At 38.5% G+C, this 24,590-nt stretch overlaps 1 protein-coding gene across 12 annotated transcripts in view; it reads left to right on the top strand.

The window, feature by feature from the left end:
* Positions 1 to 24,590, top strand: part of szt2 (SZT2 subunit of KICSTOR complex) — a 109,947-nt gene that overhangs the window by 62,893 nt on the left and 22,464 nt on the right. For 8 of the 12 annotated variants that reach the window (XM_053497590.1, XM_053497593.1, XM_053497597.1 and 5 more), the window contains 10 exons: positions 394 to 581; positions 960 to 1,126; positions 1,847 to 1,944; positions 2,068 to 2,200; positions 4,786 to 4,913; positions 6,521 to 6,568; positions 9,812 to 9,933; positions 10,788 to 10,970; positions 18,717 to 18,981; positions 20,761 to 20,840. In XM_053497590.1, coding sequence (XP_053353565.1) covers positions 394 to 581; positions 960 to 1,126; positions 1,847 to 1,944; positions 2,068 to 2,200; positions 4,786 to 4,913; positions 6,521 to 6,568; positions 9,812 to 9,933; positions 10,788 to 10,970; positions 18,717 to 18,981; positions 20,761 to 20,840 — 1,412 coding nt within the window. The remainder of the gene's footprint in view (positions 1 to 393; positions 582 to 959; positions 1,127 to 1,846; positions 1,945 to 2,067; positions 2,201 to 4,785; positions 4,914 to 6,520; positions 6,569 to 9,811; positions 9,934 to 10,787; positions 10,971 to 18,716; positions 18,982 to 20,760; positions 20,841 to 24,590) is intronic. The other 4 variants (XM_053497591.1, XM_053497594.1, XM_053497598.1 and 1 more) reach the window with 2 other exon arrangements.

The following is a 24,590-nucleotide window of genomic DNA, read 5'->3' on the forward strand; positions in this document are numbered from 1 at the left end:
TGTTATATTGATAAATGTTTTTAATAAGGGTCACAAGGAAGAAACACCTCGCTACAAGGTCATTTTGGACATCATGGGGCAAAGAGGCAGATGCTCAAACACCTTTAGCACCTTTAACTTTGACGCAGATACTTACTGTACTTAGCTCAAGTGGGTTTGTGTGAGAGGACAGTAGAGAAGACTGCGGGTCACTTTGATGACACTTTGACATTACAGTAGTTATCTGTTATCTGTATTGTTCACCAATACACTCTTGGACCTGATGTAAAAGTGCTAGATTGTAAAAAAAAAAACATTACATCACATCCTCTTGTGAAGTATGTTAATGTACAGTACATCTTTTTACAAATTGCTCTTGATTGTTGGTCTTATTAACAATCATTTTGTTTTAAGGCATCAATCCTCCATCTGAGAGTAAGGATGTAAAGGAAAGCCCTCGACGATCCTCCACAGTCAAGAGTGGCCCTGTTCCGATAACTCTAAACTCCGCCCCGAGCTCCACCCCCGCGACTGGAGCCAACACACCTGAGTCGACCACGCCCACCGGAAGAAACATGCGGCGGAGCTTCTGGGAAATTTTGGTGGGTGTCCCACATGCCCGCTGAAAGCACATGTCTTTAGGAAGATCATAGGAGTGTCATGAGTAACTCCCGGCATACACATACACACACCATATTTACTTTCATTCGGGAGAATGACAGATAGATGACAGACATATCCTGACAGACAGCACGTTTGCCAGACAAACACAGATTCTTGCTTAGTTTATTAATGGTGTAAAGAAAAAAAAGTTCTGACAGTTCAGGCACAATGCAAAATTCCAAACAGACCAGAGATATGATAAACAACCGCACATGAATATTGTAATGTAAAAATTAATAACAAAATACAATAGAACCATTTTAATGTTGCATTGTGTGTGTTTTTTTTTTTTTTTTTTTTTTTCGTATGTTTGTTAGAGTAAACCGGACACGTCAGAACTGGGCAGTCCGAAGACAACGGACGACATAGTGCAAGAAAAGGCGGAGGACAGCCGTGTGTCACGGCGAAGACACAAAACAGAAAGTGTCAAGCAGCAGTGGAGTCATGAGCGAGCTGTGGCAGTGGAGAGGGAGCAGGCTCAAAGGTACAGTACACACTCCATGAACTGTTTGTTACCGTAGGTACACATAACTTGTGCCTGCACTTACTGTACTCTATCAGTCACACAGCTTTATATAGAGACTTGTTGTGTATGAGTACTGCATGTCACTATAATGGGACAACCAATGAACTGTTGTTTTATTGGTTGGCTATGCTCATTACAGCCTTACTACCCTTTATAATAATGACATGATAATGTGTATGGTGCTGATATGAGTGTATCAGGTACCGCAGCGTTGTTACTGTATAATTAAGCTGTTGTGACTGGTTTATAAAAAATCTGGCCTTAACTCATTATTGAAAAGAAGTCTGTGACCACAATAAGGGTCTGGTGGAAACAAGGTTTAAATTACTGCATTTACTGTAATATCAAATATAAAATCAAGAACAAATATATTTTATACGTTTAATACCGTCCATTTAGACAGAGCCTTTTTTCAACATAAAGGCTCATTAAATTTTAAAAGATAAAAAAAAAATGTAAATGAGGTATTCCTTTATTCAAGTCGTTTCTGCGTATTTGTTCTGAGAACGGTAATAAACACACATGCACATGCATGTACGCACACACGCAAAATACAGGAATGTGTACAACAGAAAATATTTGCGAAAACTGTCACAAAATATCAAACATTGTTACTAAATATCTCACTCTCTCTCTCACTCCCTTTCTCTCTCTCTCTCTCTCTCTCTCTCTCTCCAGGCGTCATGTGACTAAGTTAGAGGAAGGAGACATTGGCACTCTCCACCCGCTCTATCAATCCTCCTTCCAGCCATGGGTCATTTACATGGCCAAACTAGGTGAGGTTAAGGCATGTATTGTTGTAGTTGGTGTATGATTATAGGACCATTAACAGCAATGATTGTTAGAACAAATCACTCTCACACACTCTCCCTGTCCCTGTCCCTCTCTGTCTCACTCAGGTTGTCCTTCCATCCAGCACTGCACAACGGAGATCTCCTTTCTCTTTCTCCTTCCTTCCATTATAACAGAGGTGATGAACCTGGTGTCGTCTCTAGCCCCAGACACTGCTGTGAAGGTTTTTGAAAGGACGAGGTACTGAGAGGAAAACGTTTCTTCTGTTCTGATAATGCTTTTTTCAACAAAACACGTTTTGGGGCTTGTATAATTGAATAATATTGAAAGAATGCTTAACATACTTTAGTAGAATCTATTGTAGAAAATCATATTCATATTTAGGTAGGTTTTAACATGTTAATGATTAAAATATTTATTTATATTGAGCAGATTGTTTAAAACATGAAGAAATACGGATTAGAATAAAAGGCATGCTTTTTTTTAAGTATGTCAGAAAAGTTTAGGGTCACAAAAAAAAACTTGTTTTTTAACTTTTAGCACAAGGCAAACCTAGGCGATGTGAGGCTGTGTATTGTATTTACATCATCCTCAGTAACTAACTGGGTGTTAGCGGTTTAAACTAGGCTTCTATTTTATTTTTTTACATTTCTTAACTTATAATTAAATTCATAAAAATTACCAGGTTCAAACAAAAATAATAACTACGTGAGCAGCTTAAAAACAGTCCAAAACAGCATATTTGTTTTAAGTTATGAACTCTAGTCATGTAGATGAAGAACTGTACTGATGCTACATCGTATAAAACCAGAGATCACTAGCATTCGAACATTGCCTAGCTATATTTTATAGTTGGTGTACCTAACTCATCATTTAAAACATTAGGCACTCTACTTATTAATTATAACTAATTAATACTTGCAAGAAATTATGGGTTAAGTAGATGGCAATTGAGAGTAATAAATACAAGGACTATATAGATACATTTTACTTGGGAATTTGGAGATTTTGGACTATTAGGGAATTTGGAGCATGATATGTACATTGTGTATTTTTTCCCCATAAAGAAATAACTGTATAGTCAGTGTTGTACAGTAAATTCAACAAGCTAATTTGTCTGCATAACATATATATTTTGATTTATTTAATGTGAGTACTTTTGTATATAGCATATAATCTTATTTAAAAGTAGAAATTGCTATTGTTGATGCCGTGCTCAGCCAAGTTGATTTGATGGATTAGAAAAGACCATCTAGAGTTCCAGAATAAACGTTAATAGTCTGCGTTTTTTCTTGTTTAGATTTTTCCTAGCTGAGTTACGACCTCTAGTCAAATTAAGCGTATCAGCATGTCTTTGCTTTCAGTAAGAAAACTGAAACAACTTTTGAGTTTGGTCCGGAGTGAGTTGATGCAGGGGAGATCTCTAACAACTTTATTTTTATCACTTACTTCTGCTTTTCAGTAGAATTTTTCTTTTTATTGCTCTCCAACATACACATGCACAAGCCCACACATCTATGTGCTACCTGTCTCCTCCTTTGTTGTTCTTGTCTCTACCTTCTGTATCGATTCCACTGCTCATTGCAGCACAGAAGACAAACTCCCCCCAGGTGTATACTCCCAACTCTTTCTTTAATCACGCATCTGTTTTTTTAAGGCCCCCAGTGCTCAACCCAGACTAGGAAGTCATACGGCCTGCAGCTGACTCACTCCTAACCACTACCCACCCCTTACCACCTTTCCAAGAGAGAAAGTCTCTTACCTTTAACTTGAAGGTACCAGGAGAACTCTTAGGTACCAGAGACCAGTGAGTGATCAGTGCATTGGCTTCTTACATGCAGTGGAGTCACTGGAGTGGGACGTTGTCCAAACTTTGAATAAAGGTCCAGAAAGAAGTCAGAGGACTGTAATAGCGACCTGCCATAAAGTGCAGTATCTCTTTGGTATTGGGTCTTAGGCAAGCCACAGTTGCTGGCGTCTTATCAATTTGTGCATGCACCTGCCCATGGCTACACTTCACCCTGCCCAGCTGTATGCTTCTTCAGGTGTACTGAGAGTCCTACTTTTCTTAGGAATCTCTGAAGAGCCCTCAAGCTGTTCCAGCACCACAATGTTGGTAAACTTTGTCTGCGTCTCACCCCTTTGCCAGCTCTGGCAGGTGTCCAGGCACTGCAGGGAAAATGCAAATAGGCACCCGATGCTGTTCAGCATCATCCTTGTGAGGTCCAGTTGACATTGATCTCGATTACCCCTGATAGGACCGGTAGCAGGTGAACCTCCCTCTGCAAACTTAGTGACATGCTGATAGAATTTGGCAAAAGTCTGTGACTCCTCTGATGACCTCATCATGGTGAAAGCTATATGCTGTGGCTATAAGGGTTTTTAGGGCTGCCTGTAGAACATAGGCTGGCAGGAACAAGCCTCGTAGTGCCTGCCAGTCTTGCCCTGGAATAGAGCCTGAAAGCACTGTAGGGCTTGGTGTTGGCTTGGTGAAGGCTGGCTGTTGGCTTTTGCTGATGCCTGTGAGGGCCTTAATGATGGCGTTGGATGGCAAGGGCTCCATGACAGTGTATCTTCCTCAGCAATTTGGGTTTTTATTTCATTTTTTGCATTTTCTCTCACACACATGCACCTATGGCTCAGGGCTTTTCAGTTCTCTCCCGCTGTGTAAAACAGAACATTGATTAGACAATTTCCCCTCAAGTGTAGACTCCTTGCTACTCACCTTTTCTGACTCAACCTCCACTAGAGCTTTTTAGTGTACACAGAATACTGTAATGCTCCCTTATAATTTAAGGTGTCATATTTTTTCCTGTCTTATGCAGGTCTCCTCAGGGAAACCTTTTTGTCCCTCTGTTACACATCCAACCTGTCAGTCATCCTCCATCTACCACTAGGAACTTCATCATTATCGGGCGCAACTTCCAGCAGTGGCACTACAGCATGGAGCAAGGTACAAATAAACATCCAGCTTTTCACTTAATCTCTAAAATCAGAGGGATTTCCCCCAGCTCCTGCTTCTCTATTTAATTACTCATTTGATTGGAATTGGAATGATTGGGTTTACTTTTCTATAATTCTAACGTGACCAAATCAGGCATGTACGTGATATGTGAGATATTATGATCTGGCTGTTTGTAATAAAGGGGTTGCTCTCACTCTCTCTCTTCCACTGGGCGATTAGTAAATAATGAAAAGGTGAACTTACAGTACTACTCAGTTGGACACATTTATTTTTAAAAATTGCTGTTGCGCTTTAAGCTTACCTGCCTTTACTTCTCTGCACTTTATACGCTCTGCTGCTTAGGTTAGAGCTTGCCTTTGAACTTTATTTAAAACTGCTTTCTCTATTTACTGTTTGCTGGTGTGGCTTTTACATCTTGTTTTCTAGCGAAATGCTTTAGTGTGTTCTTTGTGAGTATGTATGCAATACAGCAGCACAGTGCCAGAGCTGGGAATTTTCATCCATAAAATGTCCATTTCTAAGACCGCAAACCTGGATCCACTCTGGTGTGGAGATTTTTTTTATTCTCAGAATAATAGTGGTCTTTAACCAATTATAATTTATAAGGAAAATTTTAAAGTATTAACTTTAAAGTCATAAGTTTAGAATATTCTTTTAAGTGTCACACTACATTCTCAGGCCTTAAACTGTGACTAGAAAACTAATGTCATATATACACTGCCCAGCCAAAGAAAAGATCACCACATGAATTTACCTAAACAAATAGTTAAGAGCCTTCCATTGGATAATTACTGCAGTGATTAATAAAGGTCATCTGGCAACAAGTTATTAAACCCTAATTGATTCAGTGAGTAGCTTGTCATTGCCTTTACACACTAAGCCACCACCACCACAAGTAAGAGTATTTCTGCAGCACAGTATAAAGAGATCCCAAGGGAGCTGTGTAGCCTTAAGAAACCCAATTATCAATGAGGTCAAATAAAAGAAAGCGGTCCAATGAAATATTAGGGTGTGTTTTCGCGGCACAAGGGGGACCTACTCAATTTTAAGCACGTGCTTATTATGTTATGGCTGATCTGTGTATCCATATATGTTTAGTTGCATACATATTTATTTTTTACAGTAAGAAATTATGAGTTTGTTTATTAAATTAGGTTATTAACTGACATGTGCGTCACTTGTCCATTAACTAAAAGTTAACCTCTTTTGATTCATTTACATTTTAATTAATCTCATGCGGTCTCTCACATATGTAATAAATAAAGCATTAAGAGCTAGGAAAACTTTAATATAATCATAATTCTTCAATAATATTATTGATCTTTTACCCATTTATAAATAAAATGTTTGAATACCTTTCATATTTCTGAAACCAGTTCTGGCCCTTTTCCTGAGTGGAAAAGGTCAACATGCATGTGCTTGTGTGTGTGTGTGTGTGTGTGTTTTGTGCACAGCACAAAAACAGTTAAAACTGTAATTTAAGTTTGTGTGTGCATGCTAGTGTGTTTTTGTGTCTGTTAGTGTATAACTATATGTAGCATAGCAGTGTGTGTAGAGTTGCCATGCAGTGTGTGCTTATCTCTGTTTGCCCACAGAAGAGAGCTCAGATGAGGAAAACCCTGCAGTGCTTAGTAGGTTCACACGTAAGTCTGGCACTTGTGTAGAGCCAGTGCAGGCATCAACACCGACGCCCTGCCTGGCAACACACAAGCACACGCACAAGCACACGCACAAGCACACACACACACACACACACACACACACACACACACACACACACACACACACACACACACACACACACACACACAGAGCCTATAATAATACATACTGTATAATGCAGTAGCTTTTCAATATATTCAAGCTATGTATTTCTGTCTATATGTAAATAATCTGCTATCAAGAACTATGTTTATTCTATCAGTTAGCAAGCCCATACTTCTCCAACTGTATTCCTCCAACAGTGTTTCTCACTAATATAAGGGGCCTGACATAGTGACATTATGATATTTGTAAAGTGGCTCAATAGAGTTTTTCTAAATGTTAGTAGGAAAAAAACAAGATGAAATACTGTGTTCTTGTAATATTCTTGTAAAATGGTGCCAGTTAGGAAAAAGGAAATAAAGGCTAAAATTCACATAGGCCCACCAAAATTGATAATTGAAAACTCATGTATTATAAGTATTGATTTTTGGTGCAACATTCGGCTGGTAAGAATGGCAGAATTTGGTGTAAACAGCATGAAAGCATAGATCCATCCTGCTTCAACAGTTGAGCCTGCTGCTGGTGGTGTAAAGGTCATCATATAATCCCTTTATGACCCCAGGATGATGCGCCATTTGACAAAACTAAAAGTTCAAACTGGCTTCTTGAACGTGATGATTTCAATGTGCTCAAATGACACCCACAGTCACAAGAACTTAATCCAATAGAGTACTTTTAGGATGTGGTGGAATGGGAAATTTGAATGGGTATGGGCATATACTGTATATACTGTACATACTGTCCAGAAATGATCTAAATGGGAAATTTTCAGCCCAGAAGCCATAACACCAACATGGGAACAAAGGCTAAGCGACTCAGCTAAGAACGAAAAAACATGGAAACCGGGGTGCAGAAAAATGGCAGAAGGTGTTCAGCTGATGAGTCAAAATTTGAAATACTTGGCAGTAGCAGAAAGCAGGTTGCTTGCCAAAAGGTGCAAAGAGCGGTAGAATAATAATAAGTGTCTGCAGGCAACAGTGAAGCTTGATGGAGGTTTCTCGCAAGTTTGGGACTGCATTTCTACAAATAGAGTGGGAGATTTAGTCAGGATTAATGGTGTCCTCAGTGCAGGGAAATACAGGTAGATACTTGTACATCATGCAATACCATCACATATACCACATTTTGTATACACTGTGGAGAAAATTATTATTTTATTTCCTATCATTAAAAAAAAAAATAGTTTGCTCACTTAAAAATAAAGGGTCTTTAATTATTATAGGTTTAGGGACAAGATTGTAGACCTGCACAAGGCTGGAATGGGCTAAAAAAACATCAGCAAGAAGCTTGGTGAGAAGGAGACAACTGTTAAAATACAAACAGAAGAAATACAAATATCAACCTCTGTCTGGAACTCCATGCAAGATTTCACTTCTTGGGGTAAGAATTATCAAGAGGAAAGTGAGGGATCAGTCCCAAACTACATGGGATGCGCTTGTGAATGATTTTAAGGCAGTTGGGACCACAGTCACCAAACAAACCACTGGTAACACAATACGCCACCATGGGGTGAAATCCCTTGGTGCTGCAGGGCACCCTCCTCAAGAAGGCACGTGTACAGGCCCGTCTGAAGTTTGCCAATGAACAGACAAGGATTGTGAGAAAATGCTCTGGTCAGATGGACCAAAATTTTGCTTTTTGGCATCAACTCAACTTGTTTTTTGGAAGTGGAAAAGCGCTGATTATGACCCTAAGAACACCATCCCCACAGTCAAACATGGATGTGGAAACATCATGCTTTGGCTCGGTTTCTCTGCTAAAGGACTTTGCTGCATTGACCGGCCAATGGACGGAGCCATGTATGGTAAAATTCTGTATAAAAATCTCCTGAAGATGGGTCGTGAATGGGTTTTCCAGCATGACAATGAAGGCAACAAAGAAGTGGTTTAAGAAGCAGCACATTAAGGTCATGGAGTGGCCTAGCCAGTTTTCAGACCTTAATAGAAAGTTTGTGGAGGAAACTGAAACTTTGAGTTTGTAGGCAACAGGCAAGAAAGAACATTACATTTAGGCATTTGGCAGACGCTCTTATCCAGAGCGACTTACATTTTTATCTCATTACACATCTGAGCAGTTGAGGGTTAAGGGCCTTGCTCAAGGGCCCAACAGTGGCAACTTGGTTGTTGTGGGGTTTGAACCTGGGATCTTTCGAACCGTAGTCTAAAAACATGCCTAGTATCGTGTGGGTTCTGCTTGTGATGGGATGTCTGGCACCAGGTCTTTGGCAGTGGGTCCTTTTCGGTGTTCCGTGGTGGGTCCCATAAGAAATCCACTTGTTGATGAGGCTAAACAGAAAAAAAGCTTCAGTTTGCTAAAGAGCATAAAGATGTGGATTGTTTTGTGGTTTGTTGAGTCCAGATTGTGCCATAGTGGCCACTGTACAAGCCTCTGAAAGCAGGGTTCAGATCTGGTGTTGCTTTAGTTGTGTAGGTCTGGCATTATTTGGCAATAAGAATAAGTCAGCTGGTTTTGGGAACATGAGGCATAACTTTTACAAACTAACTGGCCACCACATTGTGTGCTGTTATTAAAGCTACTGTAAAGGTAATTGAATGAAATCTTAGAGGGTGTATCTCTTTTTTTTTTTTGGCCAGGCAGTGTAGAATAAAGGGTCAAAGTAAGTGAGAGGTGAAACTCTTGACGTGTGCTTGTGAGGTCACTATTGTGTTTCCTCAAATATACTCTTTAAACAGTGGTATGTGGGCTAAGGCAGAACCACTGAGCTGCTCCTTTATGTGGACATTAGGAAGATTATTTCCAGTTTAATCTCAGCAGTAATAAGCTTCCTATCCACAGCACACTGCTCTTTTAATCACACACACTCAGGGGCATGTGATTGGGGATTTGGGAATAATGGAGTGTAATCATTTATGGTGTTCTTGTCTTGTCTTCCTTTCTCTTCTCACATCTTCTCTTCTCATATCTTCTCTTCTCATATCTTCTCTTTTAATGTCTTCTTTTCTAACCGCTTCTTTCTTTCTATTTCACTCTATTTCTCCCTGAATCTCTTTTTCTCTTTTTCAACACTTTGACACTGTATTGTCTTCTTCTTCTTTTTCTTCTTCTTCTTCTCTCTTTCTCTTTCCCTCTCAATGTCTTTTTCTCACGCACTATCTCTTTAGCTCATAAAGGGCTACAGAGGTTTGAAGCATTGGAACACAGTGATTGGCTGAGCCCTGGTCAGGCCTGGAAGGGTGTGGCTCCACGCCAGAGGTTTCTGCACATGAGCATAGATGATAAGAAGGTGAGGGATAAGTGAATAAGAAGGTGCTCTCTGTGCTTAGTGCACTTATCTTGGAGCTGCTGCTTAAGGTGATGTACCATCTCTGTGTGTACAGCAGAAACATGATAACGTATACCACAACACTTTTAACTTCTTTAGGTAATATTTTTTGGCATGAAAATATTCAAGGCAAGGCAATGCACTTATTTAATAAATTTTTATGTCTATAATTACAAATAACATCCGACAATAATAATAATATTAAAGTAGTATTTTTTTTTTATTTGTATATAAAAAAATACATTAGTCGTTTAATTGAAGATGCACAGAAATATAGTAGGGTGTCAAAAGTTTGGGAATACCTACTCATTCAAGGGTTTTTCTTTTTTTTATCTTTACATTTTTTTACATTGTGAGAAATGCTTAAGACATTAAAACTATGAAATGATACATATGGAGCTTATGTATACAAAAATATTCATCATATATCAGATTCCTCAAAAAGGCCACCATTTACTTTGAAATCCTTGCACATTATTGGTACTTACTGTATGAAGCATCTTACATATATGAGTAAAATAAAACACCCTGGGACATGCTTGTCCCAGTGTTTTTCAATTTTTTTTTCAAAATGTCATTGTAGATTATTGATCTTAATTATAATTACTATAGTATTCAGGTATGGTAGTAGCAAATACATGTTTAACATAAAAAAAGGTTTTATTTATTAAAAAAAAACTTTTCTAAGGTGTTAACAGCATTCTCCTTGTTTCCGTTAGTCTTTAGATCAAAACGTATCAAGTTTGTCAAAACCCAGCCCCATACCTTTCTCTCTCTCTCTCTCTCTCTCTCTCTCTCTCTCTCTCTAATTGTAGCTGAGTTTGTACATCTATAACTGGTCAGTGGATGTAGGTGCATCTCTGAGTCGTGACCTGGTGAGACTGGTGCAGTGGCAGAATGCTCGAGCTCATACCACCAACTGTCTCATTAGCCAGAAAATGGGCCTCTTTCACCATTACTGCTTTGCTGACACGCCTGCTCATGAGGACCTGAAACAGGTTGGTGTTTCACTATTTCTCAAAAATAGTATTAATTATAATATCTTGTCCAAAAAAATTTAACCATACGGTATGTCTTAGAGACTTATACAACCAGTGCATCATGCATGTACAAGCGACGTTCGCATCCAAGTCCCTGTTGACTTGTGATGGAATTTCTCACGAATGAAGGTGTAAAACCAATTGACATTTACAGAAGACTACAAACACAGTACTGTGATGAAACTCTTAGTAACTCTGTAGTAAAACGTTTATATGGTGCAAACATTTTAAAGAAGGTAGTACTGCAGCCGTTCCTGAAAACATTAATCGAGTGGAATCTCTAATCCTTGAAACTTGAACAACTTGCGGAAGAGACGCATCTGTGTGTGGCAACTGTACACACAAACTCATTCCAAGAACTCCACTTGCACAGGATCTCGGCTAGGAGATCTCAGCAACCACATCCCCGGTGCAGTCCTGACCTTACCTCATGCCTTCACATGTTTTGGCAATTAAAAAAGAAATAACCAGGCAGTCTGATCATGGCTCCTGAGAAAACTTTCTATCTCGATGGTATCCAAGCACTACCTGTAGTATACCGCTTGGAAAGTGCATTAGTGTAGCAGGGGATTATAGAGAAAAATAACGGTCGTTTTTAGACTCATAAATGTGTTGGTATTCTGCACAAGTCCCCGTTTGGCTTAAAAACCTCTGTACAATTTAGTTCATTTTTACCTCACGACTTGTTTAAGCATCATAAAATTATTGACTTTCAAAAATGATCAAAAATTTTTTTTTTTCGCTTGCACTCCTACTTCTGTGTCAGATTGGACTGACATTTATGATAGAGCTCATTAAAACTGTGCTCTCTTATCTTGTTCACTGTAGCTCTTTATCCCTGTTGATCAAAGAAAGTCTCTACACATAAATATTGGTTAAAGTGTGTGTGTGTGTGTGTGTGTGTGTGTGTGTGTGTGTGAGAGAGAGAGAGAGAGAGAGAGAGAGAGCGAAAGAGAGAGAGAGACATTGTGCTTGCAGCCACATTAGTGTGTTCTGACACTAAACCCTGGCAGTGCCTGAGGCTGGCTGACATGAGTGTATTGGACAGCTGTCACCTCTGCTGGGGTTTCACAACTTAAAAGAATCACACACCAGGAGCTTACCTTCAACACTGCATCCTCAACCAGTGCATTTCTGTACTACGGCATGTTGTTTATTTTATTATTATTTTTTTAGAAATATGCCTTGAACTTGTTTACATGACTCCGGGAGGCTGTGCAGGAACAGACCTGGTGGCATCTGTCACCGTGTCCTTTATTTTACATTTTTTGTTTTTATCGATTGAGATGTCAGGTGTTTTGAAAGATTGTGCTTCTAATGTTATGTTTATATATATATATATATATTTTTTTTTTTTTTGAAACCAGATTTTTTTAAAGTCTTAACAGTTTATTTTATCATGCAGACAAAGTCTGCAAAGACAAAGATGCTATGTGCAATGGATAAACTCTCTTTTCAAATAGTTTCCAAGACAATGGAAATGATCTACTCCAACTTGTGGATCCAAACTTTTTCTGGTAGTGTACATACTGTAAAATTAAAAACAGGGTTTCCAGTCATGTTATTGTGAAGGCAATTGATAAAGGTTTTGGGATAAAAATTAAATAATTCATTTCACATTCTCCTATAATATAAAATATACATGCCTAACTTGGGTTTATCTTTCTGTGTCGAAAAAAACTGAAAATCTCAAAATGTTTCCAGTTTGGTCTACTTCAATATGTAATGGTTTCAATAATTTACAACCCAGAAGTAAGTACTGATCCTGAACGTCATTGCATCCACTACCTTGCCTTTTTTTCATTGATTTTGCAGTGCATCATGAGCTTTCCATTTTAGTTTTTAGTTTCATTTCCCTTCATGGACATGGAATTGTTACTGTATGTGCTAATCCAATGGCAGGCACCTACGTGACTGTGTGCAAATGTGTTTCATGTGTTTGGAGAAAAGTGAGTGCAGAAGTGTAAACCAGGTCTAACACTTGCTGACATCGCAACCTACAAAGTCACTTTTTTTGCTGATGCGTTATAACATGCTGAAACCTGGGATAGCTGTTACAAATGTCCTGTTGGTTTTCTTTTAGAGATGAAAAGACGTGAATAGAAGGTTTTATTTTTGCTGTTCACATCCAGTTTGCTGATAGTAAGCACATGAAAATGGATTATTTCGGATTTTTGTCCAAAAACTCTTTCAACAGTCGTAAAAAACAAAAACACCAGATTAAATACTAAGACATGAGACTGAGGCTGATTTGTTCAAACCCAGAGTAGTCGAACCCCTACACTTGACTCCTATACCTCGTACCATCTTTGTATTTCTGTTTTATGGTCATATTCAGGGCTTTTTGTGGAAGTTCTTAAGCTCAGTCATGTCAAATAGAAGATACACACTTAGCCTGGACGCCTGGGGACTATTTTACTAGACTCTGGATCTGTTCTATCAGAAGGTGAAGCTTTTTCATCTTGAACTTGTTTGATGTGTTGTGTTTATTGGAGCGTGTGAATTGGATGTCTGATACACTACTCTGTGGCCTTTGATAGGAAATGCTGACCTAGTTTAGCTCTCTTATCTCTGTTTGTTATCCCTCACTGCACTTCCTGTACTGCATCTTCTGTTCTGCACTATTCTTTTTAATCCTTTCATTTTGTAACCTGTCCCAGGCAGCTTCCTGTTGATTCTGCTTTGTCTGCTAGCCCTTTGTGTGTCTCAGATAGGATCACGGCGTCTTCTCACATCGCACATTTTTTTTTCTGTTTCTCACAGTACATTTTCCTTTTATTATCCTATACACACTTGGTGTAAAGCAAGTACTGAGAACAGTTAAATATGTAAGTAGGTGTCTCTAGCTCCAGGTATTGCCCATTAATTATTGCTAGACAGTAACTGGACAGAGTGGACATTGTTTTGATTAACAATAGGTGCATGTTTGTTAGGGCACCTGTCCAAATCGATTTTGAAATGGGATGTTCAGTGTACATCCTAAACAAGGCTTAGTGTTTAATATAGATGGTAAATATTTATGGTGACATACAGTATGTAGATAAGTTTTTAGAAATATTTCACTATTCCAGGATGTTCTTTGTTCAACTACATGTGGCCAATAGGTTTTACTATCAGATTGTGAGTTATTTAAAACACTTGTGTTGGTTATTACCTTGCAATAAATAGTATCTATACATGCTTTGTCTATTTGTCTAACTATTTTATGTACCCTAGTACTATGTAACATTAAACATCTCTATCAGAAACACATTAATTATGAAACATTGGGGATGGAAATTACCAGTCACCACCCGTTACAATATTATTACGATACCTAGGTGCCGATTCGATTTATACTGCGATTCTATAAGTATCAAGATTTTGTTGACATCCCGATTCGATATTATTATTTCTTTCAATTTTGTTATAATTTTAATACCAGGAACCTTTAAAATAACAGGGAAAAAAAGATATCAGAACTCGATTGTTTTCTACCTTATCTTTATTCACCAGCTTTACAACTGATTTAAAATGTAGCCCATCCCTTATAACATTAGTTTTCTCACTTAAAAACCAAGCACAGCATTTAAACAAGACAAACTATTTTCAAATACGAGCATTTCACATTTGGCTTAAAAGTGAACAAGAAGCTGCATGTTTACTGAGCAGCACAAATCCCTGTCATCCTCCATAATTATTATTTCTAAACAAACTTATCAAATAATTCACTCCAACCACATGAGATGCCAGTGTGGGAATAGTTTATAGCACCACTTGTACAAATATAAAGAAATGCCGATGTTTTATTGCCTCAAATGAGCGCATGTTAATCAGTTGGAAGCAGCTTCTAACATGGGCATGCGTAGCTTCTAATGATCGTGTTTCGAGACTAATAATTGCTTGTGGTGTTTCGAGACTGGTATAAGCGTGTGTAATGAGTGGGTTTGAGACTAATTCGCTCGCAGTGTTTGAAGAAGAAGGCTGATCGGAGGCTTTTTATCAAGTGTGACTTTTAATGATGTAATGCCATCAAAATCGTGGTCATGGCCAACAAGGCCAAAAAAACATGTCTTTTGCGGTCACTGGTTGATTAACTGGTGCATCTTTTATTATAAATGTAAAAAAAAATATATATAGATTTTTTTTTTACAAATTTTGGGGTCAGTGTGGCGATTATATGTTATATACTCAGCGAAAAAAGAAACGTCCTCTGACTTTCAACTGTTTTTACTTTCAGTAAACTTAATGTGTAAATATTTGTATGAACACTAAAAGAGTCAACACCATAAGACATAAACTCAAAATGTTTAACAGTGTGTCCCTAAATGAAGGGAGGCTTCAAATCAAAAGTACCAGTCAGTATCACCAGCTGCTTGAAGTACTGCAGTGCATCTCCTCCTCATGGACTGCCTATTGCGGACAGTCTGAGCACTGATGGAGGGATTGTGTGTTCCTGGTGTGACTCGGGCAGTTGTTGTGGCCATCCTGTACCTGTCACGCAGGTGTGATATTCGGATGTACCGATCCTGTGCAGGTGTTGTTACACCTGGTCTTCCACTGAAAGGATGATCAGCTGTCCTTCCTGTCTCCCTGTAGCGCTGTCTTAGGCGTCTCACAGTGCGGACATGGCAATTTATTGCCCTAGCCACATCAGCAGTCCTCATGCCTCCCTGCAGCATGCCTAATGCACGTTCACGCAGATGAGCAGGGACCCTGGGCATCTTTCTTTGGGTGTTTTTCACAGTCGGTAGACAAGTCTCTTTAGTGTCCTGCGTTTTTAGAACTGTGACCTTAAATGCCTACTTTCTGTAAGCTGTTAAGGTCTTAACGACCATTCCACAGGTGCATGTTAATTAATTGATTATGGTTAATTGAACATGCATGGAAAACATTGTTTAAACCCTTTACAATGAAGATCTGTAAAGTTATTTGGATTTTTACAACATTATTGTTGAAATACACAGTCCTGAAAAAGGGACATTTCTTTTTTTGCTGAGTGTATATATATATATATATATATATATATATATATATATAATAAATTATTTGTTTATATTATTAGTCACATGTACCTTACGGCACAGTCAAATGATTTTCTCAGCATATCCCAGTTATGAATCAATGGTCAGAGTAAACAAAAACAGATCAGAGCAGATAGCACAGCGCCCTGGAGCAGATAAAGTGTTAAGGGTTACCTTTTAATCAGTAACCCAGTAACCCACAGCCTTGACCGTTCGAGCCACCTGCCCTAAACAATACGTCAGGTGCCTAATTTTTCAGATATTGTCTGATTAAAAACAGCAGTTTGGTTGTTATTTTGTAGCGCAATAACATGAAGAATAGTAGTGAAGTCTAAATTACAGACATTTGTGGTAGGATGTATGGGATATATGGGAAGTCATTACTATACCAGTGTGCCTATACATTTGACATTAACCAGCCGGTTATTACAACAGAATATAGTTAATACTAAATAAATGTTGTTGTTTTTTTTTTTTAAGATTAAATTTTCTCTAATCTGCTCTGGTGAACTAAAAGAGAAACAGAGCGAATGTTGGACTTCCTACCAAAGTGGGAAAAGCACAGAACTTTTTGATTTATGATTTTTCCCTGCCAGTGGTTCCACTTGTTTAATCGTTCTTCCGTTAACGAGTGGCGACAGAAGGCAGAACCAGAGCTGCGGAAAATTTACCCTCATCGCCAATCATCTGTCAAACACCCAGGAGGAGGCGTTTAGGCACCAGTGCCCCTAATTATCCTATTACATCGACACATGGGCACTCTGGGGCATCTGTGGTGCCCCATCCGACTCTCCTCCGAACCTCGACCCCTACAGAAGCCTTTAAGTCACCCTGCAGTGCTTAAGCAACTGTCCCGAACACTAAATTGCCCAAAAGTTTTAAAATAAATTGGCAAGGCATCCCATTAGCAATAGGAGCCTGAAGCTCTCTGCGTTAATCTTTCATTTCAGCCTGAAGTGTGTAATCTCCTTTTTAAAGATTCTGTGTCTTAATTTGGCCATGTTGGCTCAAGTTCTTCATGATTTAACACCGCTGATGTGGTCTCACTGACATTAATAATTAAACTGCCAGATAGAGAATTTTTCATTCACTTTGCATCATGTCCAGCACTGGTCTTTAGATTGGCAGTGTGGCATTCAAATGACCAGGATGTGTAGTCCTTTTTTGGCTAAGCTAATGATGGCACTAATGAAATAATCAATAATTGTTGCAATAAACAAATCAGTCTAATTGCTTATCCAGACCAGAGTAAGCACATAACTTCACAAATTTCAGTTGACTACCCCTCATTTAGTGTTTAAAGGTTGTAGTTTAGTTTTAGTGCTTTTAAATTTGCAGTATCAATCCTGAGCTCGAAGGAACTAACTAACCCGGTCTATGTGGAGGTCTTTCCAGGATACATATGGGTTCTCCTGTTTGTGTGTGTGTGTGTGTGTGTGTGTGTGTACGCGCGTGCGTGCGTGCGTGCGTGTGTGTGTGTGTGTGTGTACGCGCGTGCGTGCGTGCGTGTGTGTGTACGCGCGTGCTTGTCCGTGTGTACGCGCGTGCTTGTCCGTGTGTGTGTGTGTGTGTGTGTGTGTGTGTACGCGCGTGCTTGTGCGTGCTTGTGCGTGTGTTCATCTGTGAGAAGTGTGAGCAGTGTGTGTGTAAACAGTGTGTGTGTGAGTGTAAAGTGAGAAGTATGTGTGTCAGAGAGTGTGTGTAAGATTTCCTGTGACATACTGGTGACCTGTTCAGAGTGTCTTCCTCCCTCATGCCTACTGTTATTGTTACTAAGTGAATGGATTTTTGCAGTCTATTCCTTATTAATACACTTTGTTCTCTTATAATTCATAAACTTTGAACCATATGTGCTGACAGATGACAGTAGCTGTATACGTAGATGTAAAAAACCTAGATATCTCATTCTCTCCGTGTCTCGCTTTCCAAATGCAAAATGTTCAAAGGAGATTGAAAACTTCCCCACTCTTCAGCTGCTGAAGGGTTAATAGAGAAAAGCAGTGAGTTTCACTGATGCTCTTTGAAAGAGACTTCAATCATGCACATGAAAGGAAAAAGCAGTATAGGACGACTGAAGCAAATATTCCACAGGGTTTCTTCAGGCTCTCCAGTAAGAGGACAGCTACACTTTTAAAGGATTCACCTGATTTTCCATTTCTTATATAATACATTCTATTAGGCAACTCTTGGTCAGATTTCTTTATTTAACTATATTTTATTTTTCTGTCTTTATAGTAGGTTACCTAATAATAAAAAAGGTTTTTAGAATAAATAGGGCTTCATTTAAAAGATGTTAAGAAATAGATCTCTGTTAAGATTCATCATGTATCTAAAGGAACAACTAATTCTTCACTGAATTGCAGATGCTGTACTACATTATTTACAACTAAATAAAGAAATGGAGATTTAGCTCAGAAAGTAATATTGGCAAAGAGTGCAGGAAATAAATACAATATTACTAATCTACTAATTAATATTTATTTATTTATTTATTATTATTATTTTTTTTTTTAAGTATCTGCTTAAACTAATATTTATTCCTTTCATAAGTAAAAAGTGATAATTTAAAGTACTAGAATTAGAATATAAAAACGGTAACGTCACTCAGCGGGAGTGCTGCCAATGTATTTGCACAGACAAGAGTAAAAGGTGAGCTTTCACACATCATACCCTTTTGCTCCCATCCTCTCCCCACTCTCAGCAGGAGCCAAACCCGTTCCTCAGCTCCACGATGGAGGCTGACTCCCTACTGCGGAGTCCTGTACCGCCAGTGCCCAATAAGGATACAGGTCGGTTGAGTAATTCGGGACGTGGCCTACCCCACCTTCCCTTTCCTGCTGAGCTTGTGCCCTTTGACGAAGCTCTCAGAGACGTGAGCGCCGGCCGCTTGCCGAATCAAGATGGAGCCGACGTTGTTGCTCGCCACGGGGCACAGCTGCTGGAGGTGAAGGCGGCAGAGCGCAGAGGTAAGACACTGATGTAACACACAAACACACACACAGTTTAATACACACTTATCATATGATGTACATTGATGCCATCCTCGGCTGTTTGCATCAGCAAACAATAAGAAAAATGTTCCTGTGGAAGAAAAAGAAATATGTGTATATATTTAAAGTTTGTAAATAAATTACAGTCTGATGCAAAAGTTTGGGCACCCCTTAATAAATAACAGATTTTGCTGTTTTTTTTTTTTTTATTGAAAAGATGTTCACACAGTTTCTCTTTGAAATGGAAAAAAAATGCACAGTATTTTCAGCGAATATTGACTCATAGTTAGTTTTTATGTCATAAATTGAATAAAGATGAAAAAAATTAAACATTATCGTGGCCCTGTGCAAAACTTTGGGCACTCTACATAATCAGTACTTAGTAACACCTCCTCTGGCAGATATCACAGCTTGCAAATGCTTTTTATAGCCAGCTAAAAGTCTTTCAGTTCTTGCACTTCCTTGTATAAGGCTTCTAGTTCTATAATATTCTTTTGCAGACACAGCTTCCTTAAGATCTAATTTTCAATGATGTTTAAATCAGGGGACTATGATGGCCATTCCAAAACTTTCAGCTTGCGTCTCTTGAGGTATTCCATAGTGGATTTTGAGGTATGTTTAGGATCATTGTCCTGTTGTAGAAGCCATCCTCTTTCCAGCTTTAGCTTTTTACAATTGGTGTGAGGTTTGCCTCCAGAATTTACTGGTATTTAGTGGAATCCATTTTTCCCTCCACCCGTGCAATGTTTCCTGTTCCACTGGCTGCAACACAACCCTAAAGCATAATGGATCCACCCCATGCTTAATAGTTGGCAAGGTGTTCTTTTAATGAAATGCTCCTCCTTTTTTTTTCTCCAAACATGCCTTTGCTGATTGTAACCAAAGAGTCTATTTTAACCTCATCAGTCCACAGCAGTTGTTTCCAAAACACATCAGGCTTCTGTAGATGTTCTGTTGCGTACTTCTGACGTTGGATTTTATGATGGGACGCAGGTAAGGTTTTCTTCTGCTGACACTTCCATGAAGGTCTTGTGGAACGTTGCACCACCACTTCCGAGTCTGCTACTGTAAATCTTCCTGCTGTTTTTTTTTTTTTTTTTTAGTCAAATGGGTGTTTCGATTTGTCTTTCTGACCAGCATACGAGCAGTTCTCTCCCAGAGTTTTCTTGGTCTTCCACAGATCTCATCTAGACTTCCACAGATCTCCTGAACTGCCATCTCTTAATTACATTTCTTACTGTGGAAACTGCAAGCTGACAACACTTTACTATCCTCTTGTAGCCTTCTCCTGCATTGTGGGCATCAATAACTTTCATTCTTACACAGCTGCTTAAAGGAACCCATGGTTGTTGAGTGTCCACAAATGTGTGCAAAAAGTTTGAAAAGTCTAAGTATTTGTAAAGCTTTGAAATTGGCGTTTACTAATGACAGCTGTTGCCATGCATCAGATATAACGAGCTGATTAAGGTCTGAAACCTTGTAAAAAGAATCTGAGACTCTGGAACTCTTAGAGTGCCCAAACTTCAGCACAGTGCCATAATAATGTTTTTATTTTTCTTAAATTTATGGCATAAGAAGCACCTATGCATCAATGTTTGCTTAAAATATTGTGCATTTTTTCCATTTGCAAGAGACTGTGTTAACATCTTTTCAATTAAAAAAAATCTGATTTTGCCTAAACTCTTCCACAATTAAAAAATATATATATTATTATCTTAGTTTCTTTTTTATATTTCTTACTTTTTTTTTTTACAGAGTTGGAAAAGCAGATGAAGATTGAAAACCTGTTTGTGACATGGCAGCAGAGATCGGCTCAGTCCAACATGCCCATTTCTGTAAGTGCACTTCTGAGATCACTCACTCTTTCTGTTTGGCTGAGTGGCTCCTGTGGGCTTCAGGACTCCTAGCTCTCACCTGTCAATCCTTTACGTAGCAAAATGCATTTTAGACACTTCATGTTGTCAGAAGCAACAACCTGCTACAAGATGATTGAAAAGCTAGAAGAGCTTTCAACGTACGTAATTTGCTTTGGTCATTGCACACTGTGTCCCGGATACCTACACCTGTCTCTGCTCTCCTAAAGACACACAGCCGTATCTCTTCCTTTGTTACATGTAAACAACCATACGTGCATAGTTGTCTGTGTGACAGTTTAAGAGGACAGCAGTGGCAGCAGTCTTTTAAAGCATACGTCAGCATTATGGACACAGTTTCTCTTGCTCTGTGTGTATGTGTGTGTGCGCGTGTGTGTGTGCGCGCGCGCGTGTGTGTGCGCGCGCGTGTGTGTGTGCGTGTGTGTGTGCACGCGGTACTTTTCTGTAGGATCAGTACAGCAGTGACAGCTAGGCTTCAGTACACTACACTCTAGGCTTGTTGGCCTCAGGGTTCCTGTCATTCAGCGATTATCCATCCCAGTTTTCCATGCCCGCGGGTCATAAGCAGTGGCTTTACTGAGACAGATCTTGCATTATTACATGCCCTTGCTAGAGCCGTGACACTGACATACGGAATCAGGCTGTGGAACACTATCCATCACCACATGACTCCTTTACACGTTCACGTCTGCCACATCTCATTAACACGATTGACAAGGCTGCACCTTGAGTCAGGGTTGATGGTGGGATTGCATATCAGACTGAAGCCCAAAATTGCTTCTGTGGAAGTACGGCATTTGTATTAAATGGATAGGCCAGGGTTGTTTTTTTTTTTTTTAGGGCTGTCTTAAATCAATTACCATAGGTCTTGTTCGTTATAAGTTTTCCTTCTCTACACACTGACCATGAAGTTTGTCACCCAGAATGCCAAGACAATGTAAGCAATCAGATACAAATTCTACAACGCCTACAAATCCTCCAACTTTTGTTCTGAGCAAAAATGTGCTCCAATGAGCTAAATCGAGTTGGTTTCTTTCAAAGTTGGTTTCAATTTTTTTTCTAGTCCTGGTTAGCCGTACAGCTAGTTCTAGGGAAAGAAAAGTGTTAAATTTGTATACCGTAACTTTTAAAGATACCTCCTTGATTGAGACTTCAAGAGCTTCAGGGAATTTGGCTCAGATTACTTTTATTGTTACTTTTATGATTACTTTTACAGTCGTTGTGCAAAGCAGGAACATTTTTAACAACTATTGTGAATGTAACCTATTGTGATGTATTTATATGCACCACAATTTTGTAAAACGTAAACTATCCCCTTTAAGAGGAAAAAGACATTTCACATATTCATGTCTCTTAGACTACTGCAATAGATAAAGCCTGAGTGATGTCACTGAACAGTCCCTAGATAAGGCCAATCACAGAAATGGATTCACATTGTCTATTTGGTAATGGGAATTGTGTTTGACAATGCTGCCTGGTCTTTTTTTCTGTCAAATCAGAATTCTGAGCTGTAACTGAAGTCATTAACATGCACACCACATCCTGCCAGGCTGTAGAATGGTTCAGCAAAACTGCCAAAGCTACTACCTTTTAGCCTTTTCAGATAGTCTCGCTTTAATTTTGGATAGGCAGTAGATTGCCATTAAACAGTGGCATTTCTCCCAATGTTAATATTTTAGCTGAATGCTGGATCAGCAGCAACAAGGGACTGAAAATGCCCATGATCTCTAAGGATAGCAGTGATTTAAAAAAAGACATACACCTGATTGACACAAGGCGATGATGTTCCATCCAGCCTGGACATGCTGTACATTTTCTAGTTTTTACCCAAATCAGCGCATAAAATTCTGAATCAAGTTCTGTTAAAGTAGATAAAATGCAACCAAAAAAAAAGGTGACTAGTGTCTTTAGAACTGGACCTGAGAACCACTGCTACAAATTATCGTACAGATCTGTAAAATGATAAGAAGATTTAGTGTAAACTCATATATTTAGATTGATTTAAATAATATACAGTTATATTATACAGTTTATAATATTACTGTATATTACAATTATACAGTTTGATATTTATTTTATTATTATATTTACCTTATATTTAGATGTAACTCTATTGCCAGGGACTGTTCATAATGAAGATTGACAAAGATGGTGTAGTAGGTGATGTCGTACAGCTGTACAAAGTCATATATAATTTTATTTTTCCAAGTTGTAGGGTAATATACTGACGTAATACTGGGGCTGGTCTTTCATTAGGGTAACAGTAAGCCTTTTTAATCCTTATTAAACAACTCCTAGTTTAAAACCTGACCCATTATGCAATCGGACACAGAAGTTCGGTAATACATGGCACAAAAACAAGTTGGAAGAAACTCAAGAAACTTATTCTTTAGTGGTAAAAGAGTTGCAAAGCTCTAAGGCTTGTCCATTAGAGAGTGAGGTTGCTGGACTGTTTTAAACCAGACTCCTTCCACTTCAATTTAGAATGCAGTAGCCAAATGAAAGCTGAAATACTTTATACAGTAGGTGGTTAGAGTAATTTATAATTTACTTTTTTAATGATTGGGAAATAATGTTCAAGCTTGGACTTGGATTGGACTTAACTTATGAACTTGGACTGATCACAACATACACCGTGTATTGTAATTAAATTATATATATATATATATATATATAGATAGATAGATAGATAGATAGATAGATAGATAGATAGATAAAAGAAAAAAAAATAGCAAATCGTAAGTAACCTTTTATAAACTGACCTTTGTGTATTAATTAAACCCAGCACCAACTTACTTCAATACAAGCTTACAATCTCAGTGTAGCCAATTGGCAGAGCTCAGTATACTCATTCCCTGTAGTGTGTAATTAAGTAACACTGGATCTGCTCTCTTTAGTTGGCAGCCAGACATTAAAAAGCTGTCTCTACAGGAAGGGAACAGAGCACCTTAGGGACTTTTAATAGAGAGGAAGCCGCTCATGTCTCAGGGTTGATCATTAGTGTCATTCATAATTGTTTATATTTCAGTAAAACATGTTCCTAATCCAGACAGTGGTTAAGCTCAGGGAACATTTGAGCAGACCGTATCAAATTTCACCATACAGCTAAAACTATCATGGCAAAAGATACTCAGGAGATCCTGCACTCACAGAACAGGTTTATCTTTCAGTTTGGGGTGGTGGCCCTATACTCATCCAACCAGCAGAGAAGAGACACAATTTATAGCTCATTTTAATTAAATCCCTGCTTTTATTCTCCACTCATGCCCAGCTGGAATGCAGGAGTTTATATATGACTCTTCTTATTTATTGTCTAATGACATTTGTCTTTCAGTGGAATAGATAGACATGTCTTTAACACACAAGGTACAAAGATAAACTAAACAAACACAAACCAAACCAACATCTAATTTCTAATCTAGGGTGAGATCTAATTTCACCCTCAACAACAGGTTTAGGTTTAGTTACACTTAATTTAAAAAAATGTTTCTTTATTTATTGTGTATTTATATATATTTTTAACTTACTTTTATAAAATTGAGGCTTAACCTTGTTTTATTTCTTGCATACCCCAAATCTGTCTCTTAAATCTTGTACTTCAGTTTTCTTGTATATAGCAGTAAGGATGGGAATCACTGTTCACCATCCGATACAATGTTATAACGATACCTAGGTGCCGATTCAGTTGATATTGCGATTCTGTAAGTATCA

Source organism: Clarias gariepinus, chromosome 6 (assembly GCF_024256425.1).
Source record: "Clarias gariepinus isolate MV-2021 ecotype Netherlands chromosome 6, CGAR_prim_01v2, whole genome shotgun sequence".
Lineage (NCBI taxonomy): Eukaryota > Metazoa > Chordata > Actinopteri > Siluriformes > Clariidae > Clarias > Clarias gariepinus.